The sequence below is a fragment of the Atractosteus spatula genome, chromosome 9 (genome assembly GCF_055471065.1).
Source record: "Atractosteus spatula isolate fAtrSpa1 chromosome 9, fAtrSpa1.hap1, whole genome shotgun sequence".
In the NCBI taxonomy this organism is placed as follows: Eukaryota; Metazoa; Chordata; class Actinopteri; order Semionotiformes; family Lepisosteidae; genus Atractosteus; species Atractosteus spatula.
The window spans coordinates 12,071,838-12,098,325 of record NC_142714.1 but is presented as its reverse complement, the minus strand read 5'-3'; the positions used below and the strand labels follow the sequence as shown (position 1 = coordinate 12,098,325).

Below are 26,488 nucleotides of genomic sequence, written 5' to 3'. Positions count from 1 at the left end.
CAGGCAATGCAGAAACACAGGGTCACCAGTTGATGCATCTTGAAGGACATAGATGGGAGAGGCTCATGTAATAACAATTGGCACTGTGTTTTTGTGCATGGGTAAAACTAGTGACGTGGCTGATGTGATTTTAAGCAAATGTATTGGCACATTTACAGTACATAAACTAGGTAAACAGTAGGAAAATTATTAATTAAAAAACTGTTTGGAATAGCTGCGTTCCTATAATCCCGCAATGTGCTTGAGGACTTTTACTGATGTGTGAATTACTGCTGGAGCTGAGCTGTATCCATTTTCTTTGGGAGATGAAACGTAGGGTTCAGAGATAGATCATGTCTTGGTGTTTGAAAATTAGGGATGACTTAGACCAACAGCCAGGATTCAGAAAGCCAAGAGAAACGAGAGCTGTGAGCAAAGAGCAATGGTTAACAAGAATAAGTTTGGTACATTTAATTGTAATACTAAATCTTTATTAATCCAATATTCATTACTTTTTTGTGTTTCACAGTTGCTTGATGTTTTTAAACAATGATTGTAGTTGCTTGAAAAGCAAGAAACTAGTCAAAATCAGAAAGAAATGGATAAGGTGGCTAGCTAAAAAGGTATATATTTGCCATCTGAAAATAGAAATTTTTCAATGCAGTGCAGCAAACGTTAGATTTTTACTGAAAACTTTCCTCCTAGATCCAGTACAGGGGCTTTACAAAGAACTCTGACCTTTTTCTTGCTTAAGGTTTTTTTAATGTGTGTATCTCCTACATACAGTATACTATACGATTTTGTATGAAAAGAGAAATAATTGTCATTCTTGGCCTAGGCTTGGGATCACTTTGGTTTTCCTCCTGCTCTGAGTTTTTAATTACCAAACTGGAATTTTTGTTTCCGTTTTTATTGAGAAAGTCTAACATTTTTTTTCTGCGTACGCAGCTGTTGAGACTAATAGCACCAGTCACTTATTTCATCAACGGCTGGTATCTGTCCATACCAACCTGTAATATAGTCATATTTGCTTCATCAAAGAGTTCTTAACAAAAGCCTGTGTTTTTAATGTTCTGGACATTAACAAGTATCAGAACTGGAAGTACTTGAGTAAACATGACTGTGGCAGACCTCATCCGAGCAGCGCCATTAGAAAATGTCAAACAACATTGCAAGATCTGAAGCATTGTTACCCTCAAGGGGGAAAATATTGTCTCATCTCAAAGACATCTTAATAGTATTTCACACATAGATGCCAATCACAAAGCTTCCCAGGTGGCTGTGCGCCATTTCTAACTCACTCTGTATTCCCGTCAAAGAGCTCAGCATCTGCTACGCTGAGGAAATCTGTTACACGGAGCTTACATAGGTGAGACTGCCTCTGTCTGAGTACATCTCTTATTTATTTAGAACACATTCTCTTGCACAGTAATCTGCCAAAGCATTTACTGGACAGCAGAGGTGTCCCACCCTGGACTTGAACCTGCAACCTTCCAGTCAAAAGGCCAGAGTCATTAGTGCTACTCTACACAACGGCACAGATTTTAATTTGGCAGAAGTGGGGGGGTCCTGTAGGCATCACATTAGACAATGTAAAAAATGTTCTTACACAAATAAAACATAAATTAAGATTTTTTTGTGCCCAAGGAAAAAAATGTGTTACCACTTGAATTTGCTACTCATTAAGTTAGTCTGTCAAATCAAGATAGCTGTTTCTCACGGTACGCTTTCGTTCAATTACCATGACTGACAAATGTGTTAGCTGTATTTTGTCAGGTTTGTATCTGTGTGAATATTAGACACTGCCTGTTTTTTTGTGATAAAATCTATAATTTGAAATAATTTAATTCAGTACTAAAAAGCTTTATAGCAAGTGATGCAATTGTCCTGGTTAAGACTTGTTCATCCATTACCTTTACATCAGAGAAACTGATAAAAACTTGTCATCAGAGTTTTTACTGTGTATTTCTTTTTACTCCACAGATTTCTCTATATGATAAGCTAGACTTCAATAAGTAGTGCATTCTAGAGAAGTATGGTGAATAGATCCATAGTTCTTCTTCCCAATGTATGGACAATACATGGGTCAATGTAATCCTCAAATGCCCTCACCACTGAGAAAGGACTAGAGCAGAATTTCTTGTAGAATCAGTACATCCAGTCCAGATTTAAAACCAGGAGCTCAGAGATGATTTATTGATTTGAGCTGTGTGGTTTTAAGCATGACTCCGACGTGTTGCTTCATTTTACTAACGGACATGGAATGGAAATTAGCTAAAATACTGCACCCAGCTTAATGTCACCTTTGAAATGTTTGTGCTTGTGGTTTTCAGAATTCGAAACGTCAAGCCCTGCATTCAGCAAAAGGCATTCTGAGAAAAGAGTTTTCAGACACTTAACCACATGAAGCATAATCACACCAGCATAAAACAGCATTAGGAAAGCTGACAGCCCCCTTTTTATAACACTTGGTGCTGCAGACGGCTCAAGCAACAAGCTGAAACGTCAACGAATTTTTACAGGTTGTGGTGGTTCAGACAAGAGACCTCGATTTATAGGTCACAGCAGGGTTTTAAGAAGCCCTTAGTTGTATAGGATGAAAAACATTCTTCAGAATTATGATACCATAAGCATCCATTGCAGAAAACTGTTGTCATTATATATAAGATTGCTGTGTGCCAGAAACTTGTATGTATTGTTACATTTAATTAGTAAGGTGTCTTAGCAGCTGACCAGCAACCCAACATATACAGTATGTACTATCTACTGTAACAAGGAGTTTAACTGCTGTGGTTTATCAACAGAATCAAGGGATTTCCAATGCACAGCAAACTTTGTTACCGTCGCTGTGTAATTATTTAATTCAGTAGATTCGCCATCAGATCGATAATCATTAAGAGTCTGAAGGGCCTGCAGTGAAGTACATTGGAACTATGGGGAGAGTTGCATTTTTATAGAAAAATAACCAAGACTTTAAGAATAGGATGGATGTAACTTTTATATCAAGTTAACTATGTAATTTTCTCATTTTATTTTAATATTGTTCTTTCACTGTAATTTGTATTACATTCATATAGCACTACTTAATGTAATGAATAACCCATATACTGTATAATCCATACGTATAATGTGTATAGAGTACTTAACTGCACTAAGCAGAAGGCTACCACAAGGGTTATAATAATCTGGAATATCGATCTTCTCACCCAACTGCCTTTACTATTGCTGAGCAAAGATTTCTACACTGTTTTTTTTTCAGTCTGAGAATTATTACTTTCTCATTGTTGTTCACTAAAACAGCCTTGCTAACAGTTTTTTTAATGAAAAGCAAGATATTAGCACAGCACAATCCTACCTAAACTTACATCTTTCTTACGGCTTTAGACACTAGACACTAGTCTAAAGTCACTAGTCTCTCTTTAGCGGCTATTTTTTTGGAGTATGAATTATGTTGTCTAAGCATGCAGACCCCAGTGAACCACTGATTCCACTGATTTTCTCTGTCTACATAATTCAGTACTTATACAAAGTACCTGTAGAAGTTTGTGTCACTTATTTTCACCTCAGTAATATGTTTTACCATCTTACCAATATATTTTGACAATTATGTGTGATCTGTGTCATGTAATTTAAAGTAAAACTGATTATGTGTTTAAGGGAAGTGTTGCATTTCTAAGTCACAAGTAATTTTATTTTTATTGACTCTGGAGGCATAAGCGTTAAGTCTTGTTCAAATCTTTGCAAAGAGACTTTCTCAGTATTGGGTTATCAAAGTTAGAATAATTGTCAGTAAATGAATTAAATGATTTATCTGTCCTTGTTGTCTTCGTTATGTCGTCATTCAATGTGTGCTGCTGCATATTGTCCAGTAGGTGGCACTCTTTCATCTGGACTGCTTTTAAAATCAATGCCCCAGCATGGTGACAGGGGATTTTTAAAATTAATGCCCCAGCAGGGTGATAGGGGACACTGTACTGTAGGATGTGTCATCCCTTCAGAATAGACATGCTAACTTCTTGATCATCCAATATCTCGTGGCACTTTTAAAAAGGTTAGGGTTATTAACCCTGAGGTGAAGGTTAAGTTCTGCTCTTGGCCTGCATAGTGTGGCTTACCCACTGCATAGTTCCCCCTAAATTCAACTAGTGAAGCAGTTTCTCATGTCTCCACCTATATATCTATTTCAATCTATATTGCCTAGGTGGGTGTTGGACTTCAGTAGTAGATGAGGTGTCCCCTAGTTTTTGTAAAGAGCTTTATGATCCTTTGGAGTAAAAGGCATGTAAATGCATGTAAATGCAAGAAATTAAGAAATAATTATTACTACTTTCAAAATGAATCAATTCTCTAATCGCAGCTGGCTTTCTTCTTTTACCCATCTGTCTGCCTCTTTGTATTTTCAAACTTCCTCCTTTACAGTACTGCCCGTCTTTTCGGCTATTAGTAGCCCATTGGTCATACAGCATGAGACCTTGTTAATTTTTTTTTGTAGTTAAAATCACCAGGGTGGGTAATAAAACCCCTGCCTCACCCCCCACCCCAGGTGTTTCAAATGTCCAGGCTACAGAAACAGTGGTTTGCAGCAATATTATATACAGTTTCACAACAGAGCACTTGTTTGCATCCTCTTTCTGAAGAGAAAGCATTTACAGTAGTGGGTTCTGGCAGCTTTTCACACTTGTCCGGTACATGATCCAGCTTTCCCACATGAGCCAGCTGTGGCTGTTGGATGCCTAACAATTATTAGAAACGTCAGGCCTCTGAAATCTACAGATTAAAGAGCTATTACGTCTTCTTGTCGACTGACTACTAGGACAATAAATTGTAAATTCATACATTTCCTGGGATTTGTTGCCTCTTGGCCTCCTGCAGGTCAATAAATGCCTTGGCCTTCTCACTTGTGTTTCGCAAGTGGGAATGCGCAGAAGAGTCAAAATGCCTAGCGACAACTTTTGAGACCCAGGCTTAGTTGGAAGCATGAGGAGTCTGACTTTTGACACATCCCATAGCAACAGTGCGATTGACTTGGCCACGTGCGTGAAGCTCCACAGGACAAAAGCAGAGAGCACTGTGCTACAAGGAGGGGGGGGAGACTTCTACAGCCATGGCAATATTTAAATCCAAACATCGAAACTTCTAAAAGCTTTTCCTGAGAGACTAAAATTAGATTCCCTCCCTCATTTATCAGAACGCACGACATTTCTTTGTTGTTGTTGTAGTTCTGTAATGTGCAGTTTCTGTGCGCTGCCAGTTTTTAATTGCCGTGTGCTGTTAGGAGCAGGATGCAGATGCCCCAGACAAAGCAGCAATGACAGAGCCCTCTTGGAATTAGCACGCATTTCTTGTCAAGTGGAGGGGGCAGCTGCTTAGATTATTATTGTAATTACTCCGTGATTGTATGTGACAAAGGGAACAGGAGCTGATTAAAGGGGGCACAGAAAGGGGGCTGCTTGTACTGTGATGCAGGACTGCTGGGTACGAATGGAGATCACACTAAGGTCAATGGTGCTTAACCAGAGAAAGAGTAAAGGCTACACAGAGTCATTATGTATGACCAGATTAATATCCTTTTTCTAAAATTAATTTGAAATTTTATTCCAGCATATATTTCAGCCTAGCTGTATATAAAATCCTTAAGCCTTCAGTTAATCATTCATGTACTTTTATACAACAAATTAACAATTTAAAAGTGACCTATCACATATGTACTTGAAAGGTGCATGTTCCAAATATGGAGTATTTCCTTTGTATGTAAATGCAGAATTCTCCTTTATTTATTTTATATTAGGCACATCTCCAACCTCTGTGAATGTGCAACTACCTAAATGTATCTGCATTCATTATCAATATAGAATGAAACTATAAATAAGGCTAACTTCATGTCATCTTTATAAGAAACAGTCTTTCATAACTGCCTTGTAATAAGGCATTATATAATTTTATTTTCAAAGGATTTTATTGATGTGTTGTATCTGCCCCTGCAGTGAACAGAGTATCTGCCAGGCCAGGGCCTCCGTGATGGTCTACGATGATACCAGCAAGAAATGGGTGCCAATTAAGCCGGGCCAGCAGGGATTCAGCCGAATCAACATCTACCACAACACTGCCAACAACACTTTCCGCGTGGTGGGCGTGAAACTGCAGGACCAGCAGGTGAGAGAAGCACTGCAGCTGAGCACCATTTTATGAGCATGGGTACAACAGGGCACTCCTATTACAAACAGCACTAGGGCAGGAGTATTCAGCCTCTGGACCTCCAAATTCTTTTCACCTCAAAATGAGTTTAGCTCTTCAATTATTGTACCTACTGCTGCTGCTTTATTCTATTATGTAATGAAATACCAGATTTGGAACATACTATGTTTATTGTCTCTGTACTAGAGATTTGGATTGTGTCAATGCAGGGCAGGGTTATAAAGTAAATATATTTTGGATCAAGAGTTTTGGGAAGCATTATTCCATGATAATTCTGTCTGCTAAAGTCTGCATTTTCCTCTGTCCTGTTCCAGTGACGATACTACATTTCCAGGCAGGTAAGGGAAGACTGATTAGCTGGAGTCCTGTGTGTTGAGGCTCAGCTGTGGGTGATTCCTTTTCAAGGTATAAAAGAGGCTGTTAGGAAAATCTGAATCTCAGATGCTTTTGCTGCTCAAGGAACACTAGAGCACAAAGATAGGTTTGAGAGTTGAAAGGGAGCTAGGGACTCCAAAGGTAAAGTCAGGTATTTTATTTTAGTTGACATTAGTAGCAGCTTGTCCCATGTTGGAAGTGTAAATAGTAACCATTTAGGAATATACATTTGTGAATAATTTAAATTATTCCTGAAGACAACTGAAAAATTCTAGCCAATTGTGACACAACACCCAAAAATGTCACAGAATGGGGAATTAAGGGCAAATGAAAAATTTTTAAAAATCCTTGTATGGGGGAAAGACTAGGACTTGTGAAGGTCTGTGTAAAGACTTTGTTTTGGAGGGAGTGCATAATGAACTCTTCCTGGCTGCAGTGTGCTATGCTTGCAGTATACCAATTGAAATTAAATTTTCTTCACATGGAATCACAGCCACTCATACAGAGGATGAAGCCACGCTTGGCTAACTGAATGAAGTTAGTGTGTCCGATACAAACTGGAGATCCTATATAGAGGAAGGAAAACCCTTAATACAGTACATAGTTAAGGTAAAATTCTAACATATATGAAGTAGAGCAATATAACAATCCTATGGATAGTCTTCAAACTAGGATCATAGTCTTCAGTTTTTTTTACACCAGGCCTTTGATGTATGAAGTCTTCTGGGAAGACTTTCTGCAACTGAACACAAGTCAGGTTTCTGGTGAACCTAGTACCCTAGCCAATTGCGATGCACATGGAAACCTTGGATTTTGACTACCAGCTGCCCTTTGCTTGCAGGTCGTTATAAATTATTCAATTGTTAAAGGACTGAAGTACAACCAGGCCACACCCACCTTCCACCAGTGGCGCGATGCCCGGCAGGTCTATGGGCTAAACTTCGCCAGCAAGGAGGAAGCCACCACCTTCTCCAACGCCATGCTCTTCGCCCTGAACGTGCTGTCACAGGATGCAGGTGAGGACCCTTATCAGTAGCTCTCTCTTCAGCTGCTTCTTCATTAAACACAGTAACAGACCCAACCCCATTCTTGGCAAGGGAGATCGCATCTGTACACAAAACCGTTATAGTAAAGTCCAGCAGGCATTATGGTACTCAGCTATGTCAACCAAAACTATCTCAATCAACCTCTAATCCAGTCGTTTAAGCCTGCTTTCGATCCTTTCAACACATTTCCTACTGCTGCCATGCAAGTCCCTTATATACCAAAATTCTACTAATTTAACCCATGTGAGAATTTGCATTTCTTCCCTGTCACCAATACTATTATGAATTATTAAACTGGCACCCAGTGAACTTATTTGCAGATCTTTTGGTGCCTTTGGCTCCCTCTGTTGGGAGGTTGGCTGTTATTGCACCTCCTTTTTAGGCCTTTCTGTTGCACATTCTCCGTCCATTGTTGACCTGCTTATATATACAGTTTGATTTAATTTAAAAATAATTGGATGATTGCAAAAGCCAATACCACAAACGTTTTTTTAATTATTTTGTTAGTCTAAATATAGTGCTAATTTCTAATAAATTTTTCACTAAATGTTTGTTTGTCCCTGTGGGAATGCACTTCAATGGTTAAACAGAATTCTCCCAAAACAATCTCTAATGTGTGTCAGTAGGAATTTAAGACAATTATTTAACAATGGAAGAGCTTATTCAAAAAGAATGTCATGGTTTTTCATCATTATCTTAAGTTGTCCAGTTAAGGGTTTCAAAAAGAACATATTGCAGATTTGAAACAATTGCATTTTGTTATGATATTCTTGGATACAGTCACCCTTCTTTATTTTCAGTGCTGGAGTGTATTAACATTTTAAGCTACAACTCCCCCTATCGAAAATAAGCAGAAGTGTTTGAATATTATTTAAAAGTGATGTTTAGAGTGAGACCCTATAGGTTGACATTATCTTCAGTAGTTCAGGTGGGTAGCTGCGTCAGCATGTGTAGGCTGCAAAGGAACAAGTAATAGGTTTATTCCATGCTGAAAAGAGAAGAAAACACAACGTTTCGGCTATGGTGCCTTCTTCGGGTGACATTATCTTTAGTAGTCATGACGTGTGCTTGAAATCCTCCCTCAGAGGAAAGTTAAAAGTTGGATTTTAGAATCAGCAATTCAAGAAGCTTGAGGCAAAGGCATCCGAGTTTTATCAAAATTTCAGGAGACAAAAAGTGAAAAATTGAACCAATTGATATGTTCACATTTAAAAAATTGTATTTATTGAATAATATAATAGTTAACAGCTTCTCACTGTGCTGAGAAGATATTTCTTGATTCTGTCTGTTGGATGCCATTTCCACACATGTATATACAAAGGTTTAATTGGTCTGTAGATGATAACTGAAAAGCAATCAATCTGCACACCACATTGCAGTAAGGCTCTCCCTGACTAAGCTCACACATACCGTCTTAATAGCCGATCTGAAAAAAGATCTTCAGTTATAACTTATTAATAGCAGACTGTGTTTTTCTGTTATTGGGAATTTTAATTAATGTGTGACATTGAAGAACACTCCCTTGGGCACTGTGTTAAAACTTTAAACAAATCCATCTTTGCTTGACAATTATGAAAGGGAGATGGAACAAAAACAGCTTCTGTCTACTTAGGTGACAGTAGTAGAACTATAATGGAAATCTGCCTCTGCTTCTCATCAAGCTCTTTAATGAAAATTCTGCTTCAGCTCTTTTCATCTTAGCACTGTGTATCTGGAAAAGATCAAACGAGCAGTCGTCCATTTCATTTAAAAGGGTGAATATTTGCATTTTCCTGTTCTGTGCATAACTTTTCTTTAAACATCTACCGGAATTGATGCAGTAAGTAAGTACAACAGTTTTTTGGAACTTGTCTCAACTGCAACCTGCTGTTTAAGAGCCAGTCTGCTCACCACAATCACAAAGCACAATCACCACGCACTACCTTCATATTCTCCATCACTCATTTTCCTCTTGTCATGCGTTCAAAGAATATTGTCCAGAGATTCTGTATTCTTGATGTGACACTTTGTCCCACCAGCTACTAAAACATGCCCTGCTATGCAGCTTTGAATTGTTTGGCCATAAGCTAATTTCACAGGAGCTGGCAAAATGAAGTCATACTTGAAAAAAATAAACAAGATGTTTTCTCTCACCTTCCAAGAGTTGTTTCACTGAATCGAATATTACAGAGGATGAAAAACTGTAGATGGATAGGTATAAAGAGTACCACAGTGCAGAAAGCTGACACCACTTACATACAGACCTGGGGCTGCACAGAGCAACCTGTTAAATCCCCAGTCCAAACTGACCATGTGATCCAGTTTCTGTGCTGTCCAGCTACACTCTAATGTGACAAGTGACACATGGCCCGTCTGCGTCCAGAGCTACCTCTTCTCCGGTTTCAGTCCCTCACTGCAGCTTGCCCTGGTACTTATTTGGTCCGGGAAGGGGGGGAGGGCGCCAGTGTCAATAGGCCCAGTCTCTACCGCTCTCATTGGTCAAGTCCTCAGGCTAAAATATCCATTGAGTCTTGCAGCCTCGGCTGCTGTTCCAGGCTGGGCTTTTCTTTTTCTTTTTTTAAAATGTGGGGATGGCTAAAGCAGGTTGGGCTGCGTGGGGCACCGTACACTGCGAGCCGTGTCTCCCGCTGCCTTAGCCACACGTTCCCCTTCTCTGTCGCCTGATGCGCACGTCAGCTCTAGACCCCAGTGAGTCCTCCTCACTCACTAATGCTGGAAAGACAGGCAACGATCACGTGTCGCCATCCCCTGCCAGGCTCTGGCTTGAAGGAGCAGCTTCATCAACCGTGTCATAATAAATTCCACTTTTACAAGACACAAACCCAAGATGCCTGGCCAGCAGTTTCTACCAGCGCAGTCCAGAAGAGTCAGTTCGGCTGTTATAAAAATCATTAGTAAGTACTGCAAACAAATGTACAAGAATGTTCATGCGATAAGAGGACAGCAATTCTTTTACCAAGCAGCAAAGCCTGTATTTGGTCTATTGCATGGTGAAAGCACTACTTGTGTGTCTTTTTGTTATCCTCATTAATTCAAACCGGAGAGCATGATGTTGGAATTTGATTTGCTTTTTTGGCAGTGAGAGGGAAGCATTTGGTTTTTCAAATTGTTTTCTAAGCACATTTCATAAAAGGCTAAACATGCACGGGGTCGCATAAGGTATTGCTGTGCAAACTCTCCTGTTACTCTGGAGTCTTAAGATTCAGTCTTTAAAGTTGCTTCATGATCCAGGTGTTTTTCTGCATTCTTTTTAACATGCTTATAAATGTAACTAGAGATATTTGAGCAGAATCAAAGAGAGGAAGGCCCTTTGCCATGCGTCTTGATGCTGGGGCAGTCAGGACCAATCTCCCAGGAGGGTGCAGAATGACCTCCCCTCAGCCAGGATGAAATCATGAAACTTCCAGGCAGACCTTATTCCTTTATGACCAATTCACCATGGAAATAACACCTTACAACTGGTCAGCCAATCTGGGACAACTGTCTTCTTCTCACTAGCTTACTTGCCTCTAGTGGAGAAGTGCCATGATTTCCTCTTGTGTCCAGCAAACATTTCAACTTACTTGATTTGAATTTTCAAATCCAAATTTTACTGTTCTTCACTTACATAGCTGAAATGATGATAACCTTTCACTGCTTTCAGTTTTTCTATTTGGTTCTTGAAACTTCTCAATTCTCCTTCACCACATAATCAATATATATAATATACATATTTTTTCTTAACTGTCCTGAAAGTGTCTAGTTGCTGTTATAATAACACCCGTTAAGCTTTCATTTTCTTAGCATAAACAAAAACACGTTTCCAGTTTTTTAAGTCTCATTATACAGTATATCTTTCTGGCATCTCTGTGACACCTGTGCTGCATTAAAGATAGAAGATCCATCTAATATTGCAGTGTGCTTGTTTTTCTGTACAAAATTGAGACATTGCTTGTGGCAGATAAAAAAAATAAGAGAAATGTTCAAAGTTTTTTTTTGTACTGCAAACTGGTTGTTTTCTGAAAACTGGTATACAGGATAATTCTGTGAACTAAATTATATTCAGTAACTGTAAGAAACCACAGACCACACTGTACAAACTAAGACAGGGCCCTTTTAACAACTTAATAACGCAGAGAATTCATCAGACACATACACAATTAAGTTGTTTCCCTTCTTTATCCATGAAGATTTCAGCTTCATTGTAAAATGCACACTGAGGGAATGGCTGGCTTCTTCGTGGGCAAAGATAGTGATGAGCATAGGTGATGGATGGATTTCAGTTCAGATCTTCACTGCCTGTTAGGATAAAGATGAAGTTGCTCCCCAACCTTCCTCTCTTTCTTACTCTCTTCTCTGTCTATGTTACATCCCTCTCAGGCCACTGCACTTACCACACATAGCTGTGGAACAGGCTGTTACACTGACAGCCTGTAAGATGTGTGTGGAAGGTACAAATTGGTGTGTGCCTTCCTTCTTGAGAGAGATCACGTGGAGATCAAAGTGCATTAATGGCTCGATAAGAACTTCAGATTCTTCTTGTTTTAGCTCTCTTACAGTGATTGTATAAAGTCTTAGTCTTCTCTGGATAAACTGTAATCAGACAAGCTCTTTAAAGAAGAGAACTTATGCCAGTGAATTGTTCTTATGTAGCTTCACTTTTGTTTTGAAGGTGATGGTGACAACAAATTTGTGTGATGGACCAAGCTGTCCAGAGTGTACATTCAAAAAGGACTAGTTTACAGGCCTAGTTTTTTGTTCAGTAGTGTTGGCAGTGCTCTGGCTTCAGATTGTGGGTGGCTCCAAAAGTCTAGCTTTAAATCCTGGCTGACCACAGTGCTCATGGCAGGAGGCTGCTTCGGCTCAGTTGCTGCTTAGAGAGCTGCATTCTTACTAGTGCTCCATCTCTGAACCACAAAAGCCTGTGTTTAATAAGTTATACATTCCTTTTGTGTTTTGGATTTTGTTTTGCACAGTGCTTCTCTGTTATAGAGAAACTCCTGCATTCCTCACTAAGACTTTACCCAGCCCCAGTACAGAGTTTAAGAACTGACTGGGAAATCGAGAGAATTGTTTAAATTCATTACAGATATGTTATATTGTAACCTGCCTTCATGCAAAGGTATGAGATGTTCCTGGATTGTACCAAGGCACAACACTTTTCTCTAAGCAAACAAATGGGTGGGTACCTGCAGAGATCCTGATTTAGCATACAGTAGAACAGCTAGCAGGAACAGCTGGGAGTTGCTGGGAGGATGCACAAACATTTAGACTGCTTGCTTTATCCCACATGGACTGTGGTGTTCTATGGTAAAAACTGAAAAGAACAGTAAAGGTAATAGTAAAGGCAATATAGGTAGGTAATAGATAATAGTAAAGGTATTGTACAAACCGTATCCAGGTGTTGTAAAGCATGGCAAAGATATCATATACACTGTATAAAACCAGGTAAAAGCAAATGATTAATAGGCATTGCAGTGTACTAGTAGAGGAAAAATTGCAAAATGATTTTGATGTGATAATAATGAAGGATTAACAAAATTGACTCATGTTGCCAGAATATCAAAGAAACAAAGCCTTTGACTCAAAAGTGTTCTGTGAAATTAGGTGCTATTACATTATCATACAGCCCATACAGCCCTTTAGTGCTGACATTCCAAATTTGAATAAACAACATTAAAAATGTTTTCGTGTGTACTAGCAAGTGAAAGGGTTAGTTCCCACAGTGTTCATGACACTTGCCAGCATGTTTTTTTTTTAAACTCAGTCTGATGAAAGATATCAGTCCAGCACATAAGAAGTTTTCTTAATGGGAGAATCAAGAAAATGAGCACACTTAGCTGGGTGCTTAATGTCTAAAATTGAGGACTTGGATTGAAGGAGTGAAAAATTATTTGCATGTATCTCCTGGTAAGAAAACTAAAGAAAACAAAAGTCTGCATAAAATGAAATCTCTGTATTTGTAAGTAGGTAGATGTACATTAAAAAGAATCCCATGCATACTACCTCTTAAAGGGGATATAATATAAATTAAATAAATATAAATAAAGTGGGCATTAAAACTTACTGGCTGGTATTTTGATAGGAAATAATCGTTTCCCCTGATGGCACTTTTAATAGCTTGCTTAGAATAGTGCTCTACATTTCTGCTCAGCATCAGACTTCTCTCTAAGGGAATACAAGTTTGCTATCTATAGAGGTTCAGCATGAGAATGAAACTTGCATAGTTCAGTATCTCTCTCTCTCTCTCTCGTGGCTCTGCTATTAGCAGCAACATTATCAAACAAACAACTCGTATCTGCAATATCAGCTTGATTTTGCAAATCATACATATTTTACACATTTCAATGCACTTTCTTTCTGAAACAGGAATGCAAACTGTGACTGGAGACTCCGTTTTCAGATCACATGGCACTCGTGAGGTGTCCACGTGTACACACACATACTGTACACATACGTAAACATTTTACTATCCAAAGGCGATAAATCTGATTTCAAACGTAAACAAACGTGGGTGCACACAAGTAAACTTACTTTTACTTACCGAGTAAAGTAAGACTGTTCACGTATGGTCAAAATTAAACATTAACTCAAACCAAACACCCATTTTTGGTGAAATTAACTAAATTGGTGTTTAACTCATGTGTTTCAAATACCTTGTTTTGATTTCTCACCAGCAAAATGATTTCTCCTGCAACCAGTAGGACCCAAACGTTGGTATGGCAACATGGGCTGGCTTAGTAGTGCCTATTCCAGCGTTGCGCATGCATGGATCAATTTGTAAGAAGATACCATTAAGTGGGGGTAGTATTTTCTTTTAAATATTTATGTACATAAGAGGAGTAATAACATTTTATTTTTGTTAACAATGTGTTCATTGTTTAATTGTGTACTCACTGGAGAAAGGTGTATATAAGAATTCTGATTATTATTTTGTAGAATTATTTTTTGCTTTATAGTGAATATTCTAGGGGGAGGAGTTTAACCTATAAAAGGAGCTCCTCAAGATAGGAGAAGAGAAATAGGAAGAAGCTGGTAGGAGTGTAGTAGAGTAGGAGCTGCCTACAACAACCTATTTTTTTAAATCAATCAATTAATCAATGTATATATTATTGTACTATAGTTTTTTGGTTTTTTTCCCTTGGTTAGTTTGTATTTTTTGCTTTGGGTTTTTTTTGGGGTGTGGACTTTGGTAACACAGTTCCTCATAATAAACACCATTGCACTTGTTTGCAATTGTGACTGTGTCATCATTATTGCCGCATTCCATCTACGCCTCTAAACTTTTGAAGGATGAGACTTTGACACAAGCTTAAACACTTTAAAAGTTATGAATAAATACATGTTTTTCTAACCATATTCACTCTAATTTCAGTGAAAAGAAAAACAACCCTTCATCCTGTCAGGTAGTCAGGATCTTAGCCACTTAGTATGGTGGGGGGGCTGCAACTTTATTAAATTTAGAAAAATCAAGTAAATTAAAAAATGCGCATAGTTAAATGCAAAAATAGGAAAATCCCAAGGGCCTGTGAAGAGTAATAGAGCTGACTTGATGAGGCATTTTGAGCAAATCTGCTGGATAGGAAATATTACAATGTAGTGTTACATTATTCTTAATTGATGGATTCTGGATTTGTTTTCCTTCTTGGAAGGATTTTTGTTAGAAATATGCATGGATTTCATCTGACTTTTAACATTATGGCAGAGAATATTATATTTTTCAGTAGATGATTAATGAAAGCCTAGGTCAGAGTCCACTGACCAGTTTAAATCCTCATGAGTGGGAGAACACCTGGTGTAAGTAGTATCTTCTGACCTCATTCTCAAGTCCACCTGGATCGTGCATACATGTTTCTGACAAACTCCTTGTTCAGATTGGTATGGTCTGGCTTTCTACATAGAATTCTTCTGTGAGAAAACAGGAGAATTTAAAAAAGCAGTTTGTCAGCATGCAGTCTGTGAAATTATTTTAGACCCATATTAAATTCTCTGTATGCTTCTACCGGGATAGGAAGCTTAGCATGGGTAAACAAATAATTAAGGATCATTAAATGGAGATCCACTGAGCAGTATCAATGTAATTGCATACAATAAAAAGCAAAAACTTAAGGTAATTAGGGAGAATGTACCCTACAACCCCTTTTCTTAAAATAATGGAAGGTCAAATTTCCTTTATCTCTGGTACATCTATAGCAGTGGCCCAGCACATAGCAATAACTTCTGAAATACATAAAAGACAATTCATATCATATTTACTCAAGCTAGTTTTCAAATCATTGCAGGTTTAAGTCAGCTCTTCATATCATGTCATAGTTCAAGTAGGTGGCTGTGTCAGCATGCGTAGGCTGCAAAGGAACAAGTAAAAGTTTATTCCACACTGAAAAGAGAAGAAAAGAAACACAACCTGTTGGCTGTGGAGCCTTCTTCTGTGTTGTTTTTTCAACATGTTGTGGATTTACCACTTTGCTTGTAGGTTGTTTTTAGTGTCCTGATAATTTCTTTAATCGGGACTATCTAGTGGGCCTCAAAGCTAGCTGTAAAATTCTCACAGCTCCTGACCGCCTGACCCCGTTTTGTTTGACCATCCCTGGTATAGGGGGTGTAAACAACTATGGACCTTAATTAGATTAGCTTGACTTAATACCTCATACATACCTGACTACTAGGATGGTGCTACATAGAAATTCTAGATCTGGCAGCTTCCCACATAACTGGGTGGCCTGCCCACAACTTGGCCGCCGTTGAGCGTTCAGAGCTGACAGGCCAGGGCAGGGCAGTCTGGGCCCTTGAGTATAACCAGGGCCCCGAGAGGGAACGGCCTGTGTGTTCATGGTACTATAATGAATTATTGAAGGTGAGTTGAACACTTCCCTGCTGGTGCGGCAGTATTGGTTACGGGTGGTGGAACCCAATCCGCGTGACGAGGCTGTGTCTTGGGATGGTGATGAAGGTGTGCAGAGGTGAGGGAGAGGGAGGTCTGGGCTCACTATGGTCAGCAGGGAGTGGGTCTGCCAGTGCTTCTGCTTCTGCCACTGTAGCCGCTTCTTCTTGTGCAGGATGTCCTGTAGGTAACCCAACTTTTGTTTCCTGCATGCTTGTCAGCAGTGAGGCATGCGGTTAGCAATATAATTATATCTCTATGTGAGATATAACTGGTGACTGTGTCTGGTGTGAGTGGTGTCTTGTACGCAGGGGTTTTGTCGGGGCAACATGTCTAGGGTCCAGATCAGAACAAAATAATGCCGTCAGAAATATTTTGAAAATGTCCTTTTTAGAAAAAATACTGATAATACTACCTAAAATGTTATCATTTTATGGTTTCGGAAATGAAGTTGAAATATTTTTGACTTTTTGTTTGTTTAAGTGTCTTAAGTTATTTATTGTGGTTGAATCTATTGTTTGATGTAGTGTGAATCTGTACCTTTCTGGAAATTGGGCTTGCTTTTTAAATACACTGTTGTTCGGAGAGAGATAGTGGAGCCATGGCAGTGGTGTCATTCATTACGTAATGGCACAGGTGTGGTCATCAATAAAAGATTGAGGGCTACAGAGATCACATTCCGTTTTCTGAATGGTGTTCTATCCTTTCACCACTTTTGTCTGTTCTGTTTCTGAAATGAAAATGTAAGTACTGGCAGCTATAAAAGGCGTCCTGGTGATGGCAATCACCCACTGGAAGGACAAGTCAGCATGATTTAAATCTAAGGGATTGGAAGTGAAGTGGGATGTTTAAGAGGTGGCTCATACACATCACCTTCCCCACACATTTCTGCTCTTCCAGGGGTTATTCTGGTTAATTTTTGTATATTTTAGGGGCTCATAAGTGGCTCAACCAGTTAAGGCATTAGCTTAAGGAGCAGACTGAGGTTAACCTGGTTAACCACATATTGCTGGTTAAACTCTGGGCTGTGTTGTTAACCATCTGTGACTCCAATACCCCAAACAGCATCATGAAATTGGCCAAAGGCTGTCAGGTGTAATGAGTAGGAATCATCCAGGTGTTCCTAGCCCTCCTTGTAGAAGTGAGCCCTGGGACTTGCCCAGGTACAGGTGGGGTGACCATGTTGTTGGGAAAAGGCTCGCCATCTTCCCACTGGTGCTGGCTCTTGCTCACAGTGAAACTTGCACTGTGTTAAATAGTTAACTTTAACTGTGTTAAAAGTGCAGGCATATCAATCAATAAATCTACATTTCTTTAATAGAGAGTGCAATATTAAGTAGAGCACATGGGTACAGAGGAGAGGAAATAAACCTCCCAGGCCTGATGGGTACCCCCATTCAGGCAATGAGTTTGTGGGACATTAATTACTGTACATCACGGACAATCTCTGTAACATCAAGGGCTGGGAAACTGCTCTTCTGGGTCTGTTACCTGAAAGAGGTCTTTCATTTACAGTTGACAGTGTAGAACTAATCAGAGTTTATTACCAGTTTGCAACAGCAAATTATGAAGGAATACAAACTAGATAATTAAAGTTTTTAATGTAAAAAATGCTTTATAAATTTTTAATATAATTATCATATCAGGGGAGAACTGTGGTGCAGTGGTTAGCATTTGTTTCGCACTGCCGGGGTCCAGTGTTCAGTTCGTGAGGTGCTATCTGTGTGGAATTTGTATGTATGTTTTTCCCTGTTCCCTTGCACAGTCCTAAGACATACTGGTAGCTTAACTAGCTTCGGAGAAAACTAGCCATGGTGTGTGTGAGTGTCTGTGTGTCCTGCAATGGACTGGCATCCTGTCCTGGGTGTATCCTGCCTTGCAGCCAATGCTTGCTGGGATAGGTTCCAGCTCCCCCACAACCCTGTATTAGATAAAGCAGATAGAAAGTGGATGGATGGATGTTCATATTTACTTCTTAGTAAACACATAAACCTTCTTTACCAGAGGTAAGTGATTATTTTATAGTGCATTGGTAAGAGTGTGAGGCTCAGTGAGGCTGTTGACACTTTTGTGGAAATAGCAGCTCAATTCAAAGCACAGTATTTGTATCTTGAAACGTCTGAAATCTCTTTAGTTATTTAAGTCATCTGTATCTAGTGGACTGCTTCTGTGGTATCAATGTGGTGACATTACATTACTACAGTATTTTCATTGTATCAATTCCAATATACTCTACATTTTAAGTGTACAGCTTTTGAAGTTCACCTTTAAAATACTAACAAATCACATAAATAGGTTGAATTGTGCTCCAGAAATCTGCTGAAGGTTTTGTCCTTTTATTCTATTTCTTGTTTATAATTCTGACAAATGGAGAAAAAAACAAGATTGAATGCTGTAAAGCAAGGTAAAGTGATTTTTAAAAGGTCCCTGAAATGCTGTATACTGTAGCTAAGCACGTACACTGTTAATGTTTCAATGCACAATTGTGTGATTGTGTGCTTAAAAGTTCCATCACATAAAAATAAGTGTGCTGTTTTATTATATTCATCATTAGGACTTGTGGCAGTGTCTCTGCAGCAAAATTAGACCAATCTGAGGGTACACCACACACAGAATGATGCAGATACAGAGGCATGCACTGTTTATTCTGGGATGATATGCTATAGGCCCTATTGTACTGAGGTTTCCTGTTTCAAAGCCTGTGGTTTTTCAGTCATGAAGTGTTTATTAGAAAAAAAAACATTTTTTCAGGGGCAGCAACACATCAGACCTTTTTATATTTTCTTAATTCTCCAATCCCCTACCATATCTCTTTACTCCACCTCCCCCCATCAGCTGTTTATAAAACCGAAAGAAAACATTTGGTATTTATTATAAAAGTTACCACAAGACTGAATGACATGCCCATCATAAAACTGGCACACCATGTTTTAGTTGGAGTTAGGATTAATTAGAAAATTGTCTGTAGCATCATTTTTTCACTCCACTCAGATGAGGAAACTTTATGTACTTTATGAAAACGATTGTTCTAGCAACCTCTGAAGATTCCAGGGGACATACACAGGATGAAGTTCACAACCTGTCTGTTTTCTCTCAGTTATACTGTGGATAATCACAACATATGGTAGATTGATAAGGCCTCATCTGTCAGTGTGAAGTTCTGTAGTGATCAGTGATCAAACAGCTTTGATTGAGGAAGCTTCCAAAATGCTTTGTAGTTTAGAAACAACAGAAGAATAATAAATAAGAATGTAGGAACTGTTTTAATAACTAATTCTTTGTGGGAATGAATGGTGTCAGCTGACTTTATATTGGAGCTACAATGTATGTACACTCTGGAAATACCTTATACTATGGCAATAGCTACTAAGAACAGCTATTTATTTTTCCAGGCACTGAAAAATTATAAAAGGAGACTGAGTGAGTGATTTGAGCTGCAAGTGCAAGTGAACATTGTGTTGAGTTTCATTAGTTGGCAAGAAGGTGACAAGACAGCCAGAGATCATGACATGTCATCACCTGCCATGGACCTAATAGGAAGCACACTTCCTGCAGTCACAGCCTGTTAAAACTGTCTGTTTTTTGTCTGATTCCAAAAACTGCTTTTAAGATTAGGGTTCTGCTCCAGTATAGCAAGCTATCAGCGCTTCTTTTTGCACTGCTAACATAAGTAAGCGGAACGATCTTAATATTTCACACCTAAAACCTGGTTGATTTTTGGCTGTGAACCACTGCAATTTTTGTCTCTGGGAGCCTGATGCATAGCTTTCTGTGCTTCCTGCAGGAAAGTGCAAGGAATTGCCAGAATTGTTATTGCTGGTGGGAACAGTGTAGGCAATAAAGCTTGCAACAAGTGAAACCAGTATGTACTTTAGCATTAAGCTTTCAAAGAGATTTAGAAAGGCTACAACCAAACAAAACTGCTACTACAGCTATTTGTTGTACAATATTTTATCCAACATAATGTAGTTAAATGTCCAGTAGAGAAATGGCCACAATAATTATAGTACATAGAAGAAGGCACTGGAAAATTACTTCAGTCTAGCCACTGACATGCTACAGGAGTTGTTGCACTTTGATGACTGAAACAAAGGATCTGTTTTTTTTAAAAAATGCACTTCTGCGAAGGGTTTTACATTATATAACAGCTGTGCAGTAATATTTTAATACTTTTGCAATGCTTACCATCTCTCTGCTGCTGTATGTCCCTGTTACAGTCAATTGCTTTTGTAATCACTTTTATTCTCTAGATTAATCTAGTGCGGTATAATCATGAAATGCTCAATAACAGTGCTCTTGGTAGAGGTGAAGCACAATCTAGAGTTTAGCTTTTTTCCTAACTTCCAACAGGTTTTGCGGTAACATGGTTTGGTGCATTAATCTTCAGCTATTGAGTTGAAACATGTTCCCTACAAAAGTACACTTGTTATTTCACAAAGGGCATGCCACTCCACAGTGTGTTATTAGAGACTCAGGTGCAATGCAGAGTGGTAAGTAAAAAATTTCATTACATTCCCCAGAGACAACATAATCACTTTAAACCATTCTCAAATAAAAGACCAAGGAATCAGAGATAGATTATTATATCAGGGATGAGGAACACAAGGTGGAAGGCAGCCAAAAACACAGCATATGGAGGAGGACCAATGCTCTCAGGGTAGGAAGAGTACCTGGAACTTGGATTTTGCAGAGAAATAAGCTTAGAAATGAAAGGCAGGTTAATGTCACCTTTAATAATTTATGGCCCATGCCATATTCTGAGCAAACATATTTCACTAGGAATGACAATAGCCAAGAATTAAAGTATTAAAAGGTTTCTTGAGTATTTAAAGTTATAATAATTTGGCTTAACCCACTTGGCTGAGGGCTAACCTCCTTGCTATCGGATGAGGCGTCTGGGACCCCCATGTAGAGCAGGGAGTGATCAAGGGGCTGATGTACAGTATGTGATGTTTAAGAGAGGAAGTGACATCATGATTAATTACTAATTACTGACAGCTGAAGATGATTGAACTTGGCTGTTGTCATTCCTCCTGAACTTTCATTATAAACTCCATTAGTGAAGCACAGTAGACGGATGATAGATAGTCTGTCGTGGCTCGGGTTTTGCAGGGGGCTCACCAGTTTCCACAGAATGTCATGTGAGAGGGGGGAACCTTGTCCTGTAACCAGAGATTCATGTTTATAAGCAGGATCTGCAACCAACACTCGAGTCGAGAAGCAGCTAAGAATCAACTGTCGCCAGAGGCAAGCTTGCAAAGTGGAACTTATATGTTACGTGTTAGATAGAAGATAATACATATTTCCTAATAATAGGTAATAAGATGCACTGTTTGGAACATTCATACACTTTCTGCCTGCTTTGCTTATCTTTCGGTAGTGTGCATGGATTTCAAAGTAAATGGGGATATATCATATGTCTTTGATAGCAGTGACATGTGTATCAGTGACACTGATGCACAGTGAGAAAGCACAGTCTGGATTTTACATCAATAGCTCACTGAGCACATACACACTGTTATTTACATTTTAAATAGAGAGCAGATAGGTTTGTTGGTTCAGCAGTATTGTTTCTTGTGATAAAATACTGGGCTCATGTTTTGTGACTGTAAAAATGCCAGGTATTTGAGTTGAGTTTAAAACTCAGTTTGGAAATTAAGAATAGAAATTTAAAAATAAATCAGTTCAAATGGGTTTTTAATTAATGGACAAAAAGACTAAAACATCCCCCACTTGAATTGTAGGGACTGCATGGCTGCTATACTGTAGGTATGATTGATGATGGCTGACTAATCAGAGACAGACCTGTGACACAAGCCGCATTCACATGAGCTCAGATATTCTTGAATGATGGCACAAGTTTGTACAGTCCTCTCAAATACATTCTCTCCACATTCTGAAGTTAGGGACATGAGCAAATACTTCATTTAAATCTGACTGTGTAAAGGTGTTTAGGATATATTCCAGTGGATGTTTGATTTAATTCCCAGGATGAACTGCAAATCAACTGACAATGCCACTGGTTTGTGGATATCCCAAAATTCATCTCTGGAGCTTAACGTAATGTTTTCATTTTTATACTAGTACTCCTCTCTTTTAAACCACTTTTTGATGTTGGATATGCCCGTTTGCAACATTCAGTGGTGTCACACAACACAATTTCTGCATGTCTATACTGTAATGTGCTTTGAGGTGCAATACCACCTGGCAACAGAGCTGAGCCTGCAAAATTGATTTCTGAAGGGAAAATGGCAAAACCTCCTAGGAGCAATTAAGTGTTTGAACTGCAGACTGTTTTCCCACAGGGTCAGTGGTTATTATGATTCTCTGTTCCTAGTAACTTGCTTACCTTTTTAAAAATTAGTTGATTGGAATCATATTTTTACAATGTGAGTTCTGTGGTGTAGTATTTTGACATTTCTTTACCAGCTTGTTTGTCTTCTCAGGTCCAGCTGTCCAGCGCCAGGTACAGAATGGGCCATCTGCAGATGACATGGACATGCAGAGAAGGTAAAAATGCAAGAAACATATTTGACAGTCCTTGGCTTTCTTTGCTGTTAATTGAATTAAAAAGAAACTGTGACCTTCAGTTAATAGTGATTCCTGTGACCCCTTGTCCCTGTTAGGCAGATGTGTTAGATAAAATGAAAAGCAAATCAGATTATGAGATCGGTCATTTTTGTAGAGGTCAAAGGTAGCATTTGCTGGAGCCCTTGATACACATTCTGAGATTTCTGTGACTTTCTTTAGGTGCAAACTCTTTGAAAGCTAAAAATGGTTATGAATTCCATTCCTTCAAATATTTTTTTTCCATTACTTAGACCTAAGAGAACTATAAATCTAGTAGCTACAGTTAATGGAACCACCTCCTTATGGTGTTCATCCAGATGTTTTTTTTTGGAAAATTTGAATCTTGCTTCGGAGGGATCTGTCTTATGTGTGACTCAACGCTTCCCTCTAGTGGTATAAAGAGGCATGATAACACTGCATTCTCCATGGGCCACTGCACTACCCTACCATGAATGATTCCAGCTGGGTGGCACAAAACAAACTAGAATACTGAGAAGTGTGGCTTAAATAGGGTTACACAACTGCATCAGCTCCCCTTCCAGACCCTTCCAGGTGCTACAGTCCCAAGCCAAATGATGTCAGTTATGTTTTTGGTCTTGCAGGCTACCAATGTGGGCACACCATTCCATTCAATTGCCAGTTTTATCTATCTGTCAGCTATCCTTTGTATTCAATTGCATAAAAAGATATTTGCTTGCATTGCATATGTTATTCTTCACAGACGCCAGCCATTGACACCAGTTAAGGAAATGACCCAAAAGAAAATCACTGTGCCACAGTTTCACTTTCTTGAGTTTTGTTGACTAGCAAAAGGTCTCTGGCTTGTGTCCCCTTCACTGGTAAATCACTGCACTGAGAACAAATGTCCTATATACAGCGCACTTTGTTGCAGGGCCTTTCTGGTACGAAAGTTGAGCTTCCCAAAGCGTAGAAAAAGGTAAAGATTAGTTCCTGTGGCACAGCATGAAAGCTGACTGAACCGGAGTTCCCTGTGTGTTGTTTCAGCAGGCAGATGATGGAGCAGCAGCAGCTACAGGCACAGATAGAGAGGGATCGAAGGGCATCCACCTCAGGTAAGCGTCCAGCACCCTTCAGATCACAGAATTGGCCGCGCAATGGGATAGGAGACCCAGCGACTGTCTGCCATCTGATGTCATGGTTTTCCAATGTCCTGCTGTTGCCCATGAGAGCCTCTCACTGTCTTCCACCTGATGTCACGGTTTTCCAATGGGCACACAGCAGCACATGAGAACCTCTAGCTCTCTTCCACCTTCGACAGTTTGCAGAGATTTCAAACACCTACATGCAGTACACTAGTACTTCAGTTTATCCATTTACTAGTCCCTGCAGGAATATTGGTCTGCACATCTTGTCTCTAGCAGTAGCCTAAGCTTGTAAGGAGCTGTGTTTTGTACATTTGCTTCTGTGGGGACTTTAGATGTCTTTCCTGGATAACCTTGGGGGAGAGGAAGGGGAGGGGGAGGTATTAACGTATGTCTACATTTTCTTTCCTTTCTTTAATCATGTTTATTTTTTGGCAAAATAAGGAGTTCTCACACATTGTTTGTCTCGTGTTCCATTGCTGTTATTTTTGTGAGTTATATTCTTTCTTTTTCTTTCCCTTCTGCATTCTGACTCTTTCTTCTTTGTTGACTATTTGTCTGTTTCCCTTTAGTTTCCACCCTTCAGATCAAAGTGTCTCCCTCCCCTTCTCGGTCTCAGTCCCCCCCTCCTGAATATAGTCACTGTCGAGCGGGGGCCATGCCTCCCCCCTCCTATGCCAAAGTTACCTCCTCTTCCCCCTCCTCTCGGGATGGTGAAGGTGGCTGTGCCTCCTTGCAGGCAGATGGAACCTCTGACTCTCCCCAGAGAAAAAACCCTGTTGCCTCACAGCTTTCAACATCCCTTGCCTCTGCTTTTTCCCCAGTGCAGCCTGGAGTAGGGACATTGTCCCGAAATGTCCGCCAGATCCCCATCTCTCCCCCGCTGGCGGCTTCCCAGGCCCCTTTGCTTCCCCCCAAGTCTGGTGCATGGTCCTCCCCACATATGTTCTCGCCTCTGCCCCCCTCACCCCCTGTGGTGATGGCTCTGGCCCCTTTAAAGCAGGTCTGCCCCCAGCCTATGCTCCCTGTTGCCCATCCCTTGCTGCCTGTTCATAATGGCCGGGGCAAAGGACCTGCAGACCTTTCATTGTTTCAGCATGGGGCAGAGTACTCCAGTGATCACCTGGAAGATTATTGCCTTAACCAACACCAGATGCATTGTTCTTCTGGCTCCGCCTCCCATCCTGTCCTCTACAAACATCTTGATGGCTCATTCGCTCCATGTTATGAGTCACACCCCCTGCCCACTCTGATTGGTCATCCAGTTACAGGCCCCACCCACCAGTCCCACTTCCCATCTTACCACCTGCAACAGCTGTACCCGTCTGTCCCGCCTATCAGCTCCTCACCCCCCTCTTACACTGCTCTGTCCGAAGGGACTCTGCCCAAGAAGACCCCCCCTTCTCCTTCTCAGGCTGCTGTACCCCACTCCAGTAAGTACCTCAAAGCCCCGCAAGCAGGGCAGTGTTGCAGCTGGCTCAGACCTCTTTGTGTGGGGCTTTGCACACAGATGCCATGTCTCATGGGCTACTTCTCAGACCCTCAGGGCCTGTGGGATGCTCTGGTAATAAAAAAATGAAATAAAAAATAAAAAGCAAAAAACATTCCAGCAGGAGAGCAAAATCTGGATATAATTTAAGATATATTTTAAATATTAAAGTATTTATTGGTCTATGTGTCCCATGCATTGAGAGCATGAGCACTTACTTGGCTTGAACAGACTAATGTACAGTAATTGTGAGATTATGCATCTCTCTGTTCCCCAGATCTAGATTCATCTGGACATTCCACATCCTTTGTTGTAAACTTTAATATTTGATTTATTTTTACAGTTTTGGTTTCATAGAGTTGTATTATGTACTAGAAATAATACAAGATTGGCTTAGTGTTCATTTAGTGGTTTAGTTTTAAGATGTTTCTAAAATTTGTAATGGACACGCGGAGGAAAGCCAGTCTGTATTGCAGATACATGCCCTCACATTTAACAAAGTTTAAGGTATGCCAAGCAGTGTGCCTCTGCAGCACTGACATACTGCCTCCAGCCTCTTGTTAAACTGCCTTCACGTCTCTAACAACCGGACCTCTGTGTCTGCTCCTTATTTATACATTGTCTCAAGGTATTTCCTTTGAAACCTGCTGTGTACTGAGTGTGCATGCTTGTGTTTGAAAATGGAATCCCATTTAATGGCTGCCTGCGGGTGGAAAACATGTTTTAGAGGATGTGTTGGTTTCCTAGTTTGTCTTTATTTATTTTTTTGCTCTGCGATTTCAAAGATTTTTAAGTGTAAAAAGTCTTCATTTGCATACATTATAAAACTAACAGCAAGATATATCTATGTTATATTTAAAGCCACCGAGCA

At 39.7% G+C, this 26,488-nt stretch overlaps 1 protein-coding gene across 29 annotated transcripts in view; it reads left to right on the top strand.

Moving 5' to 3' along the window:
* Positions 1–26,488, top strand: part of evla (Enah/Vasp-like a) — a 79,698-nt gene that overhangs the window by 46,453 nt on the left and 6,757 nt on the right. For 18 of the 29 annotated variants that reach the window (XM_088925301.1, XM_088925285.1, XM_088925284.1 and 15 more), the window contains 5 exons: positions 5,964–6,132; positions 7,391–7,565; positions 22,902–22,965; positions 24,031–24,098; positions 24,701–25,561. In XM_088925301.1, the coding sequence (XP_088781427.1) occupies positions 5,964–6,132; positions 7,391–7,565; positions 22,902–22,965; positions 24,031–24,098; positions 24,701–25,561 (1,337 nt within the window). Of the gene's footprint in view, positions 1–5,963; positions 6,133–7,390; positions 7,566–10,326; positions 10,490–22,901; positions 22,966–24,030; positions 24,099–24,700; positions 25,562–26,488 lie in introns of those variants that run through there. The other 11 variants (XM_088925300.1, XM_088925299.1, XM_088925298.1 and 8 more) reach the window with 2 other exon arrangements.